We start from the raw sequence: 17,925 nt of genomic DNA on the forward strand, positions 1-17,925 counted from the left end.
CTGAAAATAAAGGCTAAAACTCTATCTGGAGTGTTCCAAAATAGACAAAATTGGGGCTGGGAATGTGGCTTAGTGGTGGAGTGCTTGCCTAGCATGCATGAAGCCCTGGGTTCAATTCCTCAGCACCACATAAACCGAAAAAGCCGGAAGTGGCGCTGTGGCTCAAGTGGCAGAGCATTAGCCTTGAGCAAAAAGAAGCTCAGCGGCAGTGCCCAGGCCCTGAGTTCAAGCCCCAAGACAGGTAAAAGAGAGAAAAAATAAATAAAAGCTGGAAACTAAACAACTTTTTCTTGTACATCCAATTGTATTATCTTTAAAAGCGTAAATAGGTTTCAAACATAACCTCATATATCACGCAAAATACTTAAAAGAATCTGGTCTAACCAGCTGGCAAATGAATATGGTATTATATCTAAATCATTACTGCTCAACTGATTCTAGAAGAGATTTACTGTATACTACAGTAAGCTAAAGTTTCTAACTTACAGAAGGATGTGCCTCCTAGGAAACCAAGGAAGTAAAAAAAAACTATCTTCTTTCCATTATTAAACGTGTGCCTAGTACTGTACAACAAAGGAATGCCTAAAGTGTTATACTATTATCTCCGTATTGTGTATAGACTCACCCTAAATCTATTGCTTGAATGCCTAGGAATTTGGTAAAATGATTATGGGCTGCTAGTTGATAGGACCCTGTATCGAGGTAAGGGTTTAGGCTGGAATTGCCCCAGCTCAGAAGACGTAAACAAAGGGTGACAGTCATCAAGATTCATTGTACTCACAAACTGGCATGTGGAACTGCAACCCCTCTGTACAACTATGTAAGGATAATAAAAATAAATTTCATTTCTTGAAAAAGAGAAAGAACCTGGTGGCTCACGCCTATAATCCTAGCTACTCAGGAGGCTGAGATCTGAGGACTGCAGTTCAAAGCCAGCCTGGGCAAAAACGTCCCCATGAGACTCTTGTCTCCAATTAACCAGCCAAAAACCCCCAGAAGTGGCGTTGTGGCTCAAGTGGTGGAGTGCTAGCCTTGAACACACAGAGATTCAGGGGCAGCGCCCAGGCCCTGAGTTCAAGTGCCAAAACTGACCAAAAAAAAAAAAAAGAAAAAGAAAAAGGAACCATTATACCCAGGACAAGGATCACCATTTTTGAGCCTCTTGCTCCCACCGCATGCCAGGACATGTTTCCTCTCTCTCTAGTTCTTCCTGCTCTGCCCCTATTTGCAATAAATCTTCGCCAACATTAAAAAAAAGAAAAACCTCAAATCTTTTGGGATAGAAATGCAGATAGCACACAGTGCTTGAAAAAGCAGCATTTGAAACCAGCACCTAGAAGTTAGTCTTTCCTCTAAAAGATTAGCTGCTGTATTGAGACAGTTTTGCCACAATGTGAATTGTATTACACTCACAGTTTAAAAAGAAGCTTTAAGAAGAACAAAAATCTTCAGACATGTTTTGTCCTGCATATATATATTTGAATGATCCAAATGAATATCTCATTTCAAATTTAGCTATTCCATGTGGTATAGACAGACCAACTTTTCAATGTACTACAATTCCACTTCACATTGTAGCAAAACAATATTTGACACAAGTTAGTACTTTACAAAATATTTTCACCCATTTTCCAGTTAGCTGATGAGTTAACCACCCACCCAGTGACTTACGTGAATTGTTCAAAAATGGTGCAAAATCTGTGAACAAATATTTTATGTTGAAGAAAAGGTAAAAATGCCAAAAAAAATACTTCTTAAATTCGCGTTTGTTTTTTTTTTTAAATAAATACCCTATCTAATAAGCCAGATACTTAGGTGCTGCTTTCTGATTTTTGGAAAGGAAAACATGGCACTTTGTTTTAGACTATTTCTATTTGAGAGAGAGGTCCGAAAGGGGCTGAGGTTTAAGTATACATTTCAATTCTCATTCCGAGACGCAGTGATATCCAAATAAAATCCTCACCGGTGACTACAGACATGGGCCACTTTTCACATAATCACGTCTTAGTGCCTTCAGATTCTTTAAATCTTGAAAGCGTATGCCATTTGGATTGAGAAACAATGCAGTAGTTACCACAATCACTGTTTTAGGTGACGAAATGTGATGAATATTTACTGGGTAATTTCCCACTGCTCCCCACACAATCCCTTCTAGAAGCTCTCTGCAGCTCACGTCACCGGGCCCCAGCTCATCCTCCCTCCCGCCCACCAGGCCGGGCGGCTGGCGGCTTTCTCGTTCTGCGGGAAGTTGCCGCAGACGCTTCTCCATGCGTCAGTCTTGCAGTCCACAATACCAAGCTACATCTTTTGTACATCGCAGGGGTCACCGCTTTGTGTTCTCGGATTTGTGAATTGCGAATTGCGCTGCTATTAGACTATTTCACAGTGGCTGGCTGGCCCTGAGAACTGATGGCTCCCCACGGAGCTGATGGTGCCTTTCTGTGCTCCTGCATCAGATTAAATTTTGCACCAGCAAAAGCAAGGGAAGTACTTTTCAGGGCAGAAGTTATATTTTATCCAGAAAGGAGTTCATATATGTGACAGTTAATATACGTGGTCTATATTCACCAAAAAAAAAAAAAAATCCTAAATTTAGTCAGACACCTGGATGGAACCCAGAAAAATTTTCAATCTACTTTATTCATTCTCTCAGATAAATCATGAATAGAAACAATACTTGGACCAACAAGATGATCCATATATCAAGTGTGCCTTTCTTGTGTGCTTAGATCAACTATCCACGTTTTGTTTTAAATGCACAAGATACTGGTAAATTCATTTTAAACCTGTTATAACACTGATTATATTACAATATTCACTGCTTCTTCGCTTCTTATAGAAAGTGTACTTATTTCAGACATATATATATATATATATATATATATATTTTTTTTTTTCAGTCCTGGGCCTTGAACTCAGGGCCTGCGCACTGTCCCTGGCTTCTTTTTGCTCAAGGCTGGCACTCTACCACTTGAGCCACAGCACCACTTCTTGCTTTTTTCTATATATGTGGTGCTGAGGAATTAAATCCAGGGCTTTATGTATACGAGGCAAGCACTCTACCACTAGGCCACATTCCCAGCCCCGACATATACGTTTTGAAATCCATCATTTTGGAAGTCTCAGGCTGAAGGCAGCCAGTGGGACATTTACAGCTCAAGGGATTATACTAAATAGGATAGCGTATTGCTTGGTTTCCTTTTTGCACAAAAATGTAACTTACACCAGAAACCAAATACACAACACACAGGCAATGGAATCACCCTGCCTTCTGCAAACTGCAGAGCAGAAACCTGAGGCAGGAAAGGAAGGCGTGGCTGAGAGATTCGCCTTGCTCACACTTGCTGCTCTGTGGCTGAGACAGCCCTGGCAAGGCTGAGCCCGACTGCCGGCAATCTCTGGGCAGTCGCCGGCACCAGCGGCTGGCTGGCTGAGCAACTGCCATCCTGCCCGCCACTGACAAACGCCCACATGGCATTATTTCACGGACTTCATTTGAATACTGCTATTGTTTACTTGTCAGATGGGAAGAAAGAAAAACAAACGTAAAATGGTACGGCACCTTTGGATATCACCTTTACGATAACTTTTTTTGAAAAAAGAAAACCAAACATATCCAAGAGCTGGTGTTTAAGTAAACTTGGTTCATGCACTGCTAACTACGGTCACGTTTTGAGAGTACCTTTTTAAAAAAAAAAAAAAAAAAAAAAGACACTAAACCTCCCCTCACCTTGCTATTAAGGAGAAGTAAGCAAATAATTTATGCCAGTATAAAAGTAGCAAGGTGACAGTGAAGTTCCAATTACAGCTTTTAGAAACTGAAAATACTATTAAATCACGTATCGGAGGTCTTGGCGCACGCTGAAGTCTGTGCAGCTTTGACTAGGCTTGGGCTAGACTGCTCTATTTCCACATTCAAGGGTACACTTGGCTTTTTGCATAACAAGAGGCTAGTACAACAAATGAATGAATGAATGAATAAATACTTGTGTGGTCTAGGTAAAACGCTTAGTGACATGAAACCTGGAAATAATGGGAAATTTTGAAACTGAAAAAGTAAAATCTTACTTAGCAAATATAAAATAGTCATTTTCATCTGTAAAGCTCATTTAACAAGCAACCTGAATTATAGTAATCTGTACATTTTCATATGTAACCTTGCTGTCTATTTGTATGCATGAGGAAAACTAGCTACAACAGTATTGAACAACCTGTATTAAAGTCAAGAAAAATTTTCCCTATAGCTTATTTCAACAAGAAAATTCAATTATACTAACAAATATGTCCAATGAAAAGAATACTATAAAAGACAGGCCATTATGACTATTGAGTTCAGTTGATCTCCACACACAGTGAGAGAAGAGTGACACTGGATATTTTACCCAAACATTTTGTGTCTAGAGTTACAGGTATTTGTATATATGCAGACTTTGGAACATTCAAAAGCACAGATTTGTTTTTACCATAATCAGTAACAGATTTCGGAGCACGCTGCTCGGTCTCAGTATTTCTCTTCTTGTTCTTAGATTTCCACGCATGATACACTTTTAGTCTCCTATGAAATTCTTCTCTACAGGCTGCCAGGAGCTCGATATCTATTGATTACACAGAAATAGAGAGGGGGGCTGAATTAACATCCCCATCTACCCGTGGAATGTAATTACCTTGCAGCACAAACAGATACATATAAAAGAGGGTTTCAAAGCCAGTGAGTGGCTCACAGTCAAGCCAGGGCGGGAAAGTCCATGAGACTCTGACCTCCCACTAGCCACGGAAACACCAAAAATGCAGCTGTGGCTCAAGTGGCAGAGTGCCAGCCTTGAGCAAACAAGTTCAAGGACAGCACGCAGACAGAAAGTGCCAGCCTTGAGCAAACAAGTTCAAGGACAGCACCCAGACAGAACCATGAGTTTAAGCCCCAGGACTGGCAATCATAATAATTATTATTATATTTCAGAGTCACAGGGCATTTTCTCAAATATTAGTATCTTATATCATTTGCTCCCCACATAAAAAAAATCTGCAAATGAAGAAACTGAATCAGAAAAGTTAAAAACAGAATAAAAAGTCTTTGTGCTCAAATGTAAGCCATGCTTGAATGCAGCACATCTTTATAGTTATATACTCGAGTGAGGAGGAAAAGAACATAGTGAAAAATTCTGCCCAACTACAATACTCTCATGCCTACAAGAGCCCTGCATTAAAATAGTAATTCAAACAAAACTATAACCACGCGACTCCCTCTGGATGTTGTGTTTGGTGCAATCCTTCTGTTGGAGGAAAAGTCGCTTTATACAGAAAGGCTGTAGTGCTGCTCGTCACTCTGAATCTGTGACCAAACTATTGAGATATACAGATATATTTGATTTAGATAAACAGCTGTATTAACAGCAGAGGGGCCAGCTATTAACAGAGGCCAAGCCCTAATTTTTCTTATCATCGTTGAGAAGTTGTGCAAAGGAGTTGCCATTTAACAGAGCGGTTTGTGAGCACAATGCATCTTGACTAGCTTGCTCCTCCTCTCTGTCTTTACTTCAAGGGAACAGGAGGTAACAGAAAAAGACTGCCCCGAGCTGATTCATGAGAAGATACTTATGTGTCCCCCAACCTCGTATGGTTTTATTTCCCATCACTAGGGACACCCCCCCCCCCCCAGTTTCTCCAGGCTCTCACGCTCACCGCAGGAAGTATTGATGGTGTCACGGAGCTCTGCGTATTTCCACTTGCTGAGATCATGCTTCTTGGTGCCAGCAGCTGCCTTGGTGGCTTGCACAGCCGGACCTCTGAAATGGTTACACGCATTTACATATTTAAACTAGAAAAGGGAATGCAACATTGACTAAAGAGGCAAACAAAGGAGTTCCCAAGTGGGAGAACCGGAAACTATTAGAAAAACGTAATTTTTATGTCTTTTGACAGGTTCGATGAAGAATGATTGCCATTGCTAGGTTGTAGCTCTGTGGTAGAGCACTAAGCAAGTGTGCACAAGACTTGGGCTCATCCCCAGCACCATTACAAAGACAAAAGAAAAGGAACGCTACAACAATATGTTCAAGTCAAGTAACATTTTCCAGTGTGCTACTTCACAATTACATTAAGTTTTATGTTAGAAATTGTGATCCCAATATTCCAGTATGCCTTGGACTTGACCCAGAACTCGACTTAAATGTTCTTACATTATGGAAACATTTACAGTTCAAAACTACATTTGCACCTATTTCTCAAAGTCAAAAAAAGACATTTTCCAATAGACCTGAACGATGGTTTGCAGCACCTCAGCTGTCTGTGTATGAGCCGATAGGTCACCCAGTATGAACACTTCTAAAGCCGCAGCTGCCCCAGCGCCCTTCATACCCACTGGCTGCAGATCCCCGCTTTCTGGGTGTACGGGGGGCCTCCTCAGAGGAGTGGCTAAGCCATGCCCTACCACATCGGGCTATACCAGAAAGGCCAGGATTATTGCTGAGTGGAGAAACACTGAGACCACCACAAGCAGAATCCTCGGGTGAGTGAGTCATCATTGTTGGGAGAGGATTTGTCGGGGTCATGAGGTAGGCAACGGAAGTTTCAAAGAGCACGACTGTAATTGTGTGCCATGAACTCAGGCTTGAACTCAGGGCCTGTCCCTGACAGTTTTTGCTCAAGGTTAGTGCTCTACCACTTGAGCCACAGTTCCACTTCCAGCGTTTTGCCGGTTGATTGGAGATAAGAGTCTTACAGACCTTCCTGCCCAGGCTAGGTCTGAACCCCAATCCTCAGATCTCAGCCTCTTGAGTAGCTAGGAGTACAGGCATGAGCCACCAGCACCTAGCTTCATATATTTGAGACACATTCTTGCTGTGGAGTTCAGGGTGAATTCATGATCCTTCTGCTGGGATTACGGAATGAACACCCACACTAGTTCTTTATGCAAACTGTCTGACAAAGGATCTGAACAATTTTTTTTCTGTAATAATGAGCATTTTTTTCAGCAAAAGATTCCGCTTTGCACATGACAAGACAGGTTGAATCCAGCTGTAATACTTTTATGCTCAGTGTAACAAAGGAAGAGTAAACCCTGGAGACTTCAGGACATGAAAAAAAGGCAGCAGAGATATTAAAGTAAAGCAAATATCAAAGAGCCAAAATAACGCTTCCTGGGCATCACACAAGCAAATCTCTTTCTTCCTCTTGTACTCGGAAACGATTTACTCTTTAGAGGGGTTAGCAAGGTGTACCACCCGAAAAGCAACAGATATTTTCTCACCACGTTACATTTTGAAAGATAACCAAAATCCCAGCAAATGCTCAAGATACAGTCACTTAGCAACGAATCTGCTGGAAACGGTGTTTTAAAACGTGTTTTAACTTTCTTACTGAGTCAAAGGAAATTGCTCCATGGGCACTGGGGGGGGGGGGAAGGGGCGGGGCTCATGCCTGTAATCCAAGCCATTTGGGAGGCTGAAACCCGAGGACCACAGTTCAAAGCCAGCCAGGTAGAAAAGTCCTTGAGGCTCTTATCTCCAATTTTTAAAAGTCCAGGACACTTTTATCTTCAAAAGGGGGAGGAAGGAATACTTTTCCACTACTTGGCTTAAAACGAAGTTAGTTATCTCGCCGATGTAGGTTTTCGGGAGAACACAAGCAACATGTTTTATTTGTCCTGTGTCCTCTTTCAAGTGTTTGGCATGGCGAAAGGCAAGGTGTGGCCATTCAGTCCTACAGTTATGATCTGTTTTACTTTTCTGTACAATCTGTGTTTTCCATTTGCCGTGGGGACCCGCGGCTTCGCCTGTAGCCTTTATTTCTGCAACCCAACGCAACTCCTCACAAGAAATCATGCCTTCGTCGTTACTCAGATGTTCTGTATTTCCCGTCTGTAACCCTAAACTACCACTCAACAAAATGAATGGGAAGCATTTTCTCCCCCCATGCCCAGTATCGTCCTGGTGTCTTTCTAGAAGAGCAACTGAGAATTATTGTGATTTATTTTTTACTTTTCTTTTGAAAGACGAAGTTGCTTTACATAATATGCAGTTTCACAGATTGCCAGAATATACATGAGGTGTGTTTTGATATTTTTAAGCAGTAACATTATGAGTTCCAATGATTAATGCTTAAAGCATGGTTTTAATAGCACCACCTTTTCATTCCCCTTACTTCAAGCAAGACTATACCTGCCACAAAATATATTCTGTGAATTGAAGAAGTAAATGAACACAAATGCATTTGAATACGCACCTCCCCTCGGTTACCAAGTAATTAAAATAGCAAAGCACAGGTGCAATTTACTGATTATTCGATTTGTGATAAAGACAATCAGGCAAACAATTCATTAAAATACTAGCAAAGCTGACTTGATTTTTAAGAAATATGTTAAGTGAACACTTTTAATTAACTTTGTTAACTGGAAGGCTGGCGATTAAGATGTGTTTGATTCACATTCGCTTCTACAGTGGTGGACCAGGCCCTGCCGGGAAGTCGTGGGCTTGGGGGCTCCATTTGGACCAGTGGGTTTAACTACAGCCTGTGGCACAGAGCCCTTCAAAAGCCGCATCCTTCCTCCCCGTCCCCCAGGTAGGCACGTGATTCCCAGACTAGGGGCAGCCCGGCAGGACCACACACCCCCAGGGGGGAGGGGGAGGCAGCACTCCTTCCCAAGGGAAGGGGCAGGAGCCCAAAGCTTCCTTTAGTCAGGATGATCATGGTCACTGTTGGGGGTGAGCAGTGCCAACAAGGGCTCACCCCATTCGGAATGCAATTGTGCCCCTGGGAACGGCAACCTTACTTTTTCTTTTCTTTTTCCAGCTCCGAGATCAGAACTTGAACTCGGTACCGGGTACTGCTTTCACTCATGGGCTAGCACTCTACTAACTGAGCCAGGCCCTCCACCCCGAACGCTACTTTATCTAGCTCTTTGGTACTGGGATGGGGGTGACGGCAAAGTGGTATTTTCTGTATGGAAACTTTGCATGGAAGAAACGGGCTATTCACACAGCAGGCTCTAGTCCAAATAATCAAAAGTAATTTTAAAATGTGGTTTTTATTTTATTTTTGTGATGAAAACTTATTTCACCGCACTAACCTACTCAAAAATTCTGACATTTCTTTGGCCATTTGTTCCCTATGAGAAAAATGACAAGTGCAATGGTTACTCACATCCAACACACACTGCTTGTTTGTACCAATTTATTAAGAATTATTACCAGGTTATTAGCCATTCACAAGTATTTTACTTTGTAAAGCTAGGGTAAACTTCTCAGCAAAGCTAACCATAAAATATGGTAAATCCAGTTAAAGTTACTTGAACATATCTGTGTGTGTGTGTGTGTGTGGCTTGAACTCAGAGACTGGGCACGGTCCCCGAGCTCCTTCGCTCTGCTTGAGGACAGCTCCACTTCCAGGTTTTTGCTGGTTAGCTGGAGATAAGAGTCTCATGGACTTTCTGCCCAGACTGGCTTTGAACTGCAATTTCTGAGATCTTAGCCTCTTGAGCAGCTAGGCTTCATGGTGTGAGCCCCTTTCCTATTTTTACATAGGGACTTTCAGGTAAAGTCACACCACAGTGATATAAACAGTGTGTCCTAAATCAATGCAGAGAGTTTGCCAGGGTACAGATTTTAAGCAAGATTTCTGCACCAGAGACATTTAGTAATTAGATAAACTAATTCAATAAAACATAATTTGATAAACCATAATAAACCCAGCTGATATATTAGTATCAGAGTTTTCAGAGCTCTAAATCCAAATCAAAGTATTATTTTTTTTTTTTTACAAAAAGAAAAAGTAAAAGAAAATCAATATACATACATGTTTCAGGGAAAGTTCTGAGGTATTCTGCCCTGCCAAGGCTAAACAGTTCCCAGGAGAAAGCCCATTTTTTTAATTTCATCACCCAGGAGAGGGTAACCTTTCATAGCCTTCGCTTAATGCTGTGAAATGGGCCGGAAGGTTCTGTGTGCTCATCAACACTTCATTAACTCCATTATGTCACAGCTGTGCTATTTGCTCTTTTCCTTCATAGTTAATCAGTTTCTCATTCATTCTATTCCACCAACCCTGGCAAACTTCAAAGCTCACAGATCAGTTCTCCTTGCTGTAGGTAGAGTGGTTTCCCGGAGGCCTGCCAGGCCCTGGGCCCTGGATAGGGGCAGGGCAGCGAACACTGGCCCCAATGAGGCACTGGCGGAAGTCTATCTGAGCAGGCACAGCCAGGACAGAGATCTTTACAAACTCATTTAGGTAGGACAAACGACAAAACGTAAAGAAATATAATCTAATTGTTTTAAAAACTGTACCTCTGGAGCAATATACTACCAATCAATCGCTCTGTAAGCTAGTGGCTTCTCACTTTAGAACTCAGTGTGATTGTGTTAAGTATTTTTAACTCTATCACCATCCGCCTGAAGGTTTCTGTCTACCCTGACCATCTCTTAGACGACCTGACGCTTCGAGAGTCAAGCGGCTTTTCCAGGCCCTTTGCGCACACGCCGATGAGCACACAGAGATTTCTCTTCGTGTGGCACCATGGCAGTCAATCTCGAGTGCCTGGCTTCTCCTCCCTGAGCCCCAGGCGAGGATGCTCCTGACCACGCCCCTCCGCTCAGCACGGCCAGGCTCCCCAGACAGAAAGGGGGCCAAGCATCTAATGGTTCTCTCCTGATTTGATGCGTTCCCCTCATTTCAGAGGATGCCTCTCGGGCCCGCTCCGCATTTGGATGTGAGCTGAGCAGCCCAGGGCAGAGGCAGGACAGGTAGGGGAAACGCCCAGCGGCTGTGTTAACGGACCACAAAACACAGTACCCAGGCGGCACCCTGGCGTGCGTGCCAGGGCCCAGAGGCTTGGCGGAGGACTATGCAAGTTCATGCCTACACAGAAGACCTTCTCAGGAGAGAAAGCTGAGGCGGTACCAACTACTGACAGTGCTCAGGATGCCAGAGACAAGAGACGACTGCTAGCTAAGCAAGGGGACAGGGCGCGGCCTGCCCACACACCGCCCGGCAGTTTGCCTTGTCAGGCTCTGTTCATCGTGGCCTGTGAGTCTGCTGTGCTTCTACTGCTATCCATTCGTCTCTGACTGATCTCTCCTTTCCTAATTCCCAAGACGTGCTTCATTTCCTCATGGCGTGATCTCCTGCACTCTTCCTCTCAGCCTCTCCCTTCCTTCATACTACCTCGTGTTTCCTGCTCCTCTGCCTTGCTGAACTCCATGCACGCACGCACACACGCTTCCCCGAGACATGGGTGGCGAGGCCCGTTTAATCCAAGCGTAAGTGGTAACTGTAAAAGCCACTGTTCTAGTAAGAGAGATGGCAAGTACAGCCCTTCAGAGGCCGTTTCTACATCTCAGGTGGAAGTGGGGTGACGCCCTCCTGTAAGTGTGCTCTGCTGGTGTTAGTCGAAGGGTGACAGCAGGGATGCCACGTAAAGAGCTGTAGCTTCCATGTCTGCAGGTGTGCAACGGTGAAACTCACATGCGCAGATACATCTTCACCAATAATCCAAGATTTACATGGCAACACTGTATTCTGACAGCTGTAATTGTGTGTGTGTGTGTGTGTGTGTGTGTGTGTGTGTGTGCGCGCGCGCGCCAGTACTAAGGCTTGGATTCAGGCCCCAGCTTTTTCACTCAAGGCTGGTGCTCTACCACTTGGGCCACCCTTATACTGTGGTGGCTAATTGCCAATTAACCATTAAATAGGACTTTTTTTCATGCTCTAGTTTTGAACTGTGATCCTCAGATCTCAGCCTTCTTAGTAGCTAGGATTATAAGCATGAGCCATGGGCACCTGGACTATAGCTGTAGTAAGTAGTTTTCAGAGGGATGTGGATATAAGGCAATCACTAGGAGGTTGGACTTAGTCCTCCCTGGAGTTTTGGAAAGGATTTCTCCCAACTTCACACCATCTGAGTTCCTGAGACAACTTTCCAAGTCAGTGAGCACCTAGGGCTACCGGTGATTCTACACAGGAGCAAGAGCACATGAGCACCTGACTTCTGTCTTCTGCTGCGACTATACACGAGCACTACTTTATCATTAGTGACCATCTTTACTTCTCCCTTACATGTATTACTTGGAGGGAATTATCTCCACAGCTTACATCATTTACATGGTGTTTATTACTGGTAGCAAAGTCTGATATAGAGATTGAGGACTATCACTATAAGGGTCTGAATTCTAGAAGTTGTTAAGATTCATATATAAATATAGATATAATATATAGGTAAAATAATATTTTCCTTTCCAAGTTTTGCTAGGATGCTCTCTCTGTGAAGAGAGTTAAATTGCAAAAATATGCATTGCACATACAACTTCAGAGCATGACCTATTTTAGATATCAGTAGAAACCCAACGTAGATACTGAAAACTAAATATCTTATGTATTCCTATTTACCCCCCCCCCAACGTCTGCTGAGAGAGTTAAAGCACATGAAACAAACGGATATTAACATTTTAGCAAAGACAACACAGAAAAGTGACCAAAGCATAAATTACTGAGAGCATTAAACAACAGCCCAAAACAGTTTCCTTGTACATGGAAGAAAAATGGTTTATCTCATTCTCTTCTAACAAAATAAAATAATTTAAAATTTACTCCAAGGGAGAACTAATTTCTCTCCAAAATGTATACATAAATTATTTTTAAAAGATGAAGGGAAATGACATACGGAGTCATTTTGGGTCTTGCTCCATCATTTCTGCAAAAAGAATATATTTCAGTTAATATCATCACTCACTCCAAACTGTAAAATCTGTGGTGTATAAATTTGGGTTCCAATTATTCATTCATTGATTTTGAACATTCAGTTATCTTTAATCTAGTTGATTATTCAGAATTATAATATATGTGTAAATCTTCATTCAAAGGATTATGAAAGAAGAAAGAAGTGAGCAAATACATAGTGACTGAGAAAATCTTACATTGTGAGATTCGTCCTTAATAAAGTGTGCGTGTTACTTTATAATCCAGGCAACTGAAATCACTGCATCAAGCATTGTGTGTGGATCTGATTGAGATACTTTAAAACACATTACATATGTGGAAACAATTCTTACGTAGGAGTTACTTGGCAGGAACTCAAGCTGGAAAAATAAAATGGTTTACTGCAGCAGAATCCATTTTTATGTATTTTTTTAACACATCTCAGATCCTAAGAACAACACTTTTTTGTTGTGTTTTCACAACAGGCTTGGAGAATCTCACTCCTAAGTGGGTTGTAGAAAAAGTTCAACACTAACAAGAGAAAAAATAAAAACATTTGTTTGCAGCCCACGGAATAAGACAAAAAAGTAAAGCTCCAGTGCGGTATAATCCGTATAGATCCTCCGTCATCTATAATTAAGCCACACCCTGCAGTACCGCGTCTAAAATAGCCCCAAGGAGAGACGGGGCTCAGTGAACAGGAAGGTCACGGACTACAGACAGGAGCACTCGCGCCCAATCTCCGGCCTTTGAAGGCAGGATGCCTGCCCACCTCGTGACTTACCAACACTCCCGCTGTGTAGTTCATTCTGCTTCACTCCACCCCAAGTCCATCCACCCCTACTCCATGAAAGGCCGTGAATGCCCGCCCTTTCCCGGAGGACTCACCCTGGATGACGTGCAGGTCCTCGAACACAGGAAGGAGCTGCGTGCCAGCCAGTGACTGTGCACAGAGAGCCTGGTTCCCTATCTCAAATGCTTGGCATCGAGAGAAACCCGGTGCCGTCAATGACAGTGCATCCCAAAGGAATCAGGAAGAGGAGTTGCACGAGCCCCACGCACGAAAGGCTTCACTTGGCTGCCAAAGCTCGCCACCCGCCCCAACACACACCAGGAGGAGACGAGCAGCCCAGCCATACGCGTTTACAAAGGCCATAGTCAGACCAAAATAGTTCAATTAAACTGAGTTGTTAATAGGCATACCAAGAGCTGAACATCAACCCAACAAATGATTACTGTAACGCCTTTGGTAGTGTAGCTCGACCAGTATATTTACAATGTTTATAATTAGGCTCCAGAGCATCTTAAATAATCACTAGAAAAGTGTGTGCAGGCAACTTAACAAACTCTTTCCCTCCTCAGTTTGTGTGTTCAGCTCAGTAAAATCCAACCATTTGAATTGCAAGCAACTCCGAACCCAGTCTTTTGTCATGAGGAAATAGCTCCATCTAGTGACTATCTTTTGTCCTAAATTGTTCTCAAGTTCTGAAAGTAAGGTGATGTCTATGTGCCTTTCATTAAGAAATCAACACAAAAACTAGTCTTGCTTTGCTTTTACAAATAATCAAAACAAATATTGTTTTTATATTCTGAATTTCCTTAAAAAATAAAACTGACCTGCAAATATTAAGAGTTTCCATATCCCTCCTCATATTTAAAAATAGCCAGGCGCCAGTGGCTAATGCCAGTAATCCTACCTACTCAGGAGGGTGAGATCTGAGGGTTGCGGTTGAAAGCCAGCCTGAGCAGTAAAGTCCCACTGAGATTCTTATCTCCAATTAACCACTCAAAAACCAAAAGTGGCAGTGTGGCTCAAGGGGTAGAACATTAGACTTGAGCACAAAGAGGCTTGGATACAGAGCCCAGGCCCTGAGTTCACGCCCCACAACCAACAAATACTAATAATAATACAGAAAACATTTCCTTGGAAAGAAAGTCCATCTACATGGAGATACTGGAGAGCAGACATCTCCTGACTTCAATTATTAGGGAGTGTGATGCATTTTAAGACACTGAATTAGAAACAGAAAGCCATGCACCGGTGGCTCGCCTCGGAATCCTAGCTACTCAAGAGGCTGAGATTCAAAGGATAGTAGTTTAAAAACAGCCTGAGCAAAAAAAGTCCAAGAGATTCCATCTCCCATTAACCAGGAAAATGACAGACTGTAGGTGGGGTTCGTTGGTACAGCGTCAGCTGAGAGCAAGCAAGCTAAGTAAGTGCAGGGCCCCAAGTTCAAACACCAAAAAAAAAAAAAAAAAGAATCCCAACCTCAAGTACATTAAACTACACAATAGAGATACTCGATCTTGTGTTATAATCTGAGCACAAAGTCAGAAAATATCAAATTGCAATGCTCTCAGGCAATGTTAGAGTAAAAGTAGGGCCGTATTCTTATTTTTATTTAGTTCATTCATTGATGCAGTTGCTGGTTCTGGGCCTGAACCCAGTGCCTTGTACTCCTGCTCGGCTTCTTGGTTCACCACCGGTACTCTACCACTTGAGCCATGCCTCCAGCCTGATATTTTGCTGGTTAATGGACTTTTCTGCCAGGGCTGGCTTTGAACCCCGAGCTCCTGATCTCAGTCTCCAGCATAGCTGGGATTGCAGGTGGGGGCCACTACTGGTGCCTGACTTGGTTCCTGCTGTTTTCTCAGTGGAGTACTGGATAACTGAAATGTCACCTTTCTTTCCCCCCCGGTTTCATGCGTCCGTGGAGATGCTTCCTGTTCCCTTCATCCGTGTGCAAGGGGCACGTGTCCTTGGCACACAGTTGCACCTTGGGGCACTCGCAGCCAGCGCGCGGGTGCCCAGCCCGCCCCGGGGTGTGGGGGGGGGGGATGCCCCGGTACCTGCGGAGGGCCAGGTCGCCCTGCGCCTCGTCGGTGATGAGCTCGGCCTCGCTCTGCACGATGCGCAGCGCCAGCTCGCGGTCCCGGCGCTCCTGCTCCAGCACCGCCTGCTGCTGCGCCTCCTCCTCGCGCTGCCGGGCCAGCTGCAGCTCCACCTCCGCCTGCCCGCGGGGCCAAGCACAAGTCACAAGGCCGCCTTCCCAATGGAGCCTGGCGGGGGGAGGGGGGGAACGGGGGGGAACGGCTCCTCCCGGGCCCTGGTGTCCCCCTGGTGTCCCCACACACACGACCCACAGGGCTTCACTTTCCCAAGGCCACAGACCAGGCAGAGCGAGCCTGGCCCTGTCCCTCGGGTTACGGGGACACGGACGCCCGCAGGGCCGCTTGCAGTGACAGAGGCCCACAGCAAGGCCCGGGCAGTGTTTTCATGGAGTGTGTGTGTGTGTGTGTGTGTGTGCACGCACGTGTGCGTCTGTACTCGGGCTTGAATGCATTTAGGGCTGCGCTCTGCCGCAGGAGCCACAGCTCCCCTCCTGGCTTGCCGCTGGTTAACTGGAGGTAAGAGCCTAACAGAGAGTTTTCTTCCCCTGCTGGCTTCACACTTCAGTCTGTGGATTCGAACCTCTCAGCCTCCTGAGTAACTAGAATTACGGGCAGGAGCTATCGGACCCCATGTCAATTTCCAAGTATTTTCGGGAAGAATACTTTAATCCTCACCTATGTTATGCTTTAAGTAAACGTTTTCCTGACTCTCCACCAGGCACACCATGAGCCACATTGACTGAGCTAGGCATTTAGAGTAGCTAAACGCTCTAATGTGTGTTAACGCGTTTAAGACAAGTGTTATGTCTCCCGTTGAATAGCAGGGGAGGAAACCATTCCTTATGCCATGCACAATGCCACGTTTTCTGTTAGTGACGGTGCCTGGATTGGAACCCAGCTCCCTAGCTCCAAAGTTCCATCCTTGAACTACTGAGGCACACAAGATGAGCCAGCTATCAGCCGATTTAGCAGCTCACACTCTTAATTCAACTTCTTCTAGTCCCATAAGGAAATACCTGGATGCGCCTTTCGTCATCTTCCCTTCTCTTCCTCTCCTCTTCCTCTTGTTTTCTCTTTGCTTCCATCTCAAGTTTCCTAATGGAAAAATAGAAAACTCTTCAAAATTTCCATAGAAAATACAGACTCCTTCAGAAGGCAAATTAACTATAAACAAAGGTGACAGAATGGGAACTCAGATTAACCTGAAGGCCACATAGATAATCAATTTAGTCTGGATAAAATAGAAATCTAACTCCACTGTCAGCAATTCTTAAATAAAGAAAATATAAGTTTACTCTATAACCTATAAGACAAGATTCACTTGGTTATGAAGTCCTAGATACATGTATTTCCCTTTAGTCCTGCAACACACAACCGCATTCCTCTGTTCACCCTATCCTGGTAATCTTCCAAAATGTTAGCTGTTTTAAAAGTTCAGGGAAGTAGAAAGAAGTGCATTTTGCTAGCTTTATAAACACAGCCACAGCTTTAAAGAAGTGAAAGGGGCAGACAAATGGACGAGGAGGGGTGGGCAAATGGAGTCATGATATTCAACGTACAAAATGAAGATGGAACCAGGTACCACGAGGGGAGGGGTGAGGCTGGGAGGGATGGGGAGAAGGATGGAACTGGTCAAGATGCATCCGACTCATAAACTAATGTGCAGAACTGAAATGTCTTTGCACAACTCTTTCAAGAGAATAAACAGGAACAACAAAAAGCTAAAGCTGAGCACTATTGGTTCATGTTGTAATCCTAGCTACGCAGGAGTCTGAGATCTGAGGACTGTGGTTCAATGCCAGCCCAGGCTGGAACGTCTGTGAGACTCTTAACCAGCAAAAAGCCAGAAGTGAAGGTAGAATGACAATCTGAAGCAAAAAAGCCAAATGAGAATTCCAGGCACTGAGTTCAAGCCCCTATGCTCGTTCACACGCACACACACACACACACACACACACACACACACACACACACACACGACAAGAATCAGGGAAGAATTAACCAGGAGCCACCTCGTGAATGTCAGGGAGATGAAGGCCATCAGAGAACTCAACTTGGCAGCATTTAAAGAAGGCTGTGGATTTATGCCTCGCTGTCACTGTCTCTCGACGTTCTAGGTGCCTCTTGCCACATCTGGAGCTTGACTCTCAATCGTGTGGCAGGAGAAGTCAAGTGCTTTGAGCACACTGCGTAAGATCATGCATGACGCCTGGAGCCCACTCGCCCAGCCGTTTCGACGCCCAAACGAGAAGATCACTGAAGGGTTTCCAGAGACCAGGAGGCACACGTAAGGGCCCTGCGATCACTCCCCTGGCTTTCTATCATCCGTGGGCATCTTTCTAGAACTCG

At 44.0% G+C, this 17,925-nt stretch overlaps 1 protein-coding gene across 1 annotated transcript in view; it reads right to left on the reverse strand.

The window, feature by feature from the left end:
- Window positions 1–17,925, reverse strand: part of Myo6 (myosin VI) — a 123,719-nt gene that overhangs the window by 2,966 nt on the left and 102,828 nt on the right. Inside the window, exons 27-34 of the mRNA XM_048353657.1 lie at window positions 16,593–16,671; window positions 15,535–15,695; window positions 13,038–13,064; window positions 12,650–12,679; window positions 9,065–9,103; window positions 5,680–5,783; window positions 4,464–4,595; window positions 1,672–1,698 (exon numbers count right to left, since the gene is read on the reverse strand). Of these exons, the coding sequence (XP_048209614.1) occupies window positions 1,672–1,698; window positions 4,464–4,595; window positions 5,680–5,783; window positions 9,065–9,103; window positions 12,650–12,679; window positions 13,038–13,064; window positions 15,535–15,695; window positions 16,593–16,671 (599 nt within the window). The remainder of the gene's footprint in view (window positions 1–1,671; window positions 1,699–4,463; window positions 4,596–5,679; window positions 5,784–9,064; window positions 9,104–12,649; window positions 12,680–13,037; window positions 13,065–15,534; window positions 15,696–16,592; window positions 16,672–17,925) is intronic.

The sequence above is a fragment of the Perognathus longimembris genome, chromosome 9 (genome assembly GCF_023159225.1).
Source record: "Perognathus longimembris pacificus isolate PPM17 chromosome 9, ASM2315922v1, whole genome shotgun sequence".
NCBI lineage: Eukaryota > Metazoa > Chordata > Mammalia > Rodentia > Heteromyidae > Perognathus > Perognathus longimembris.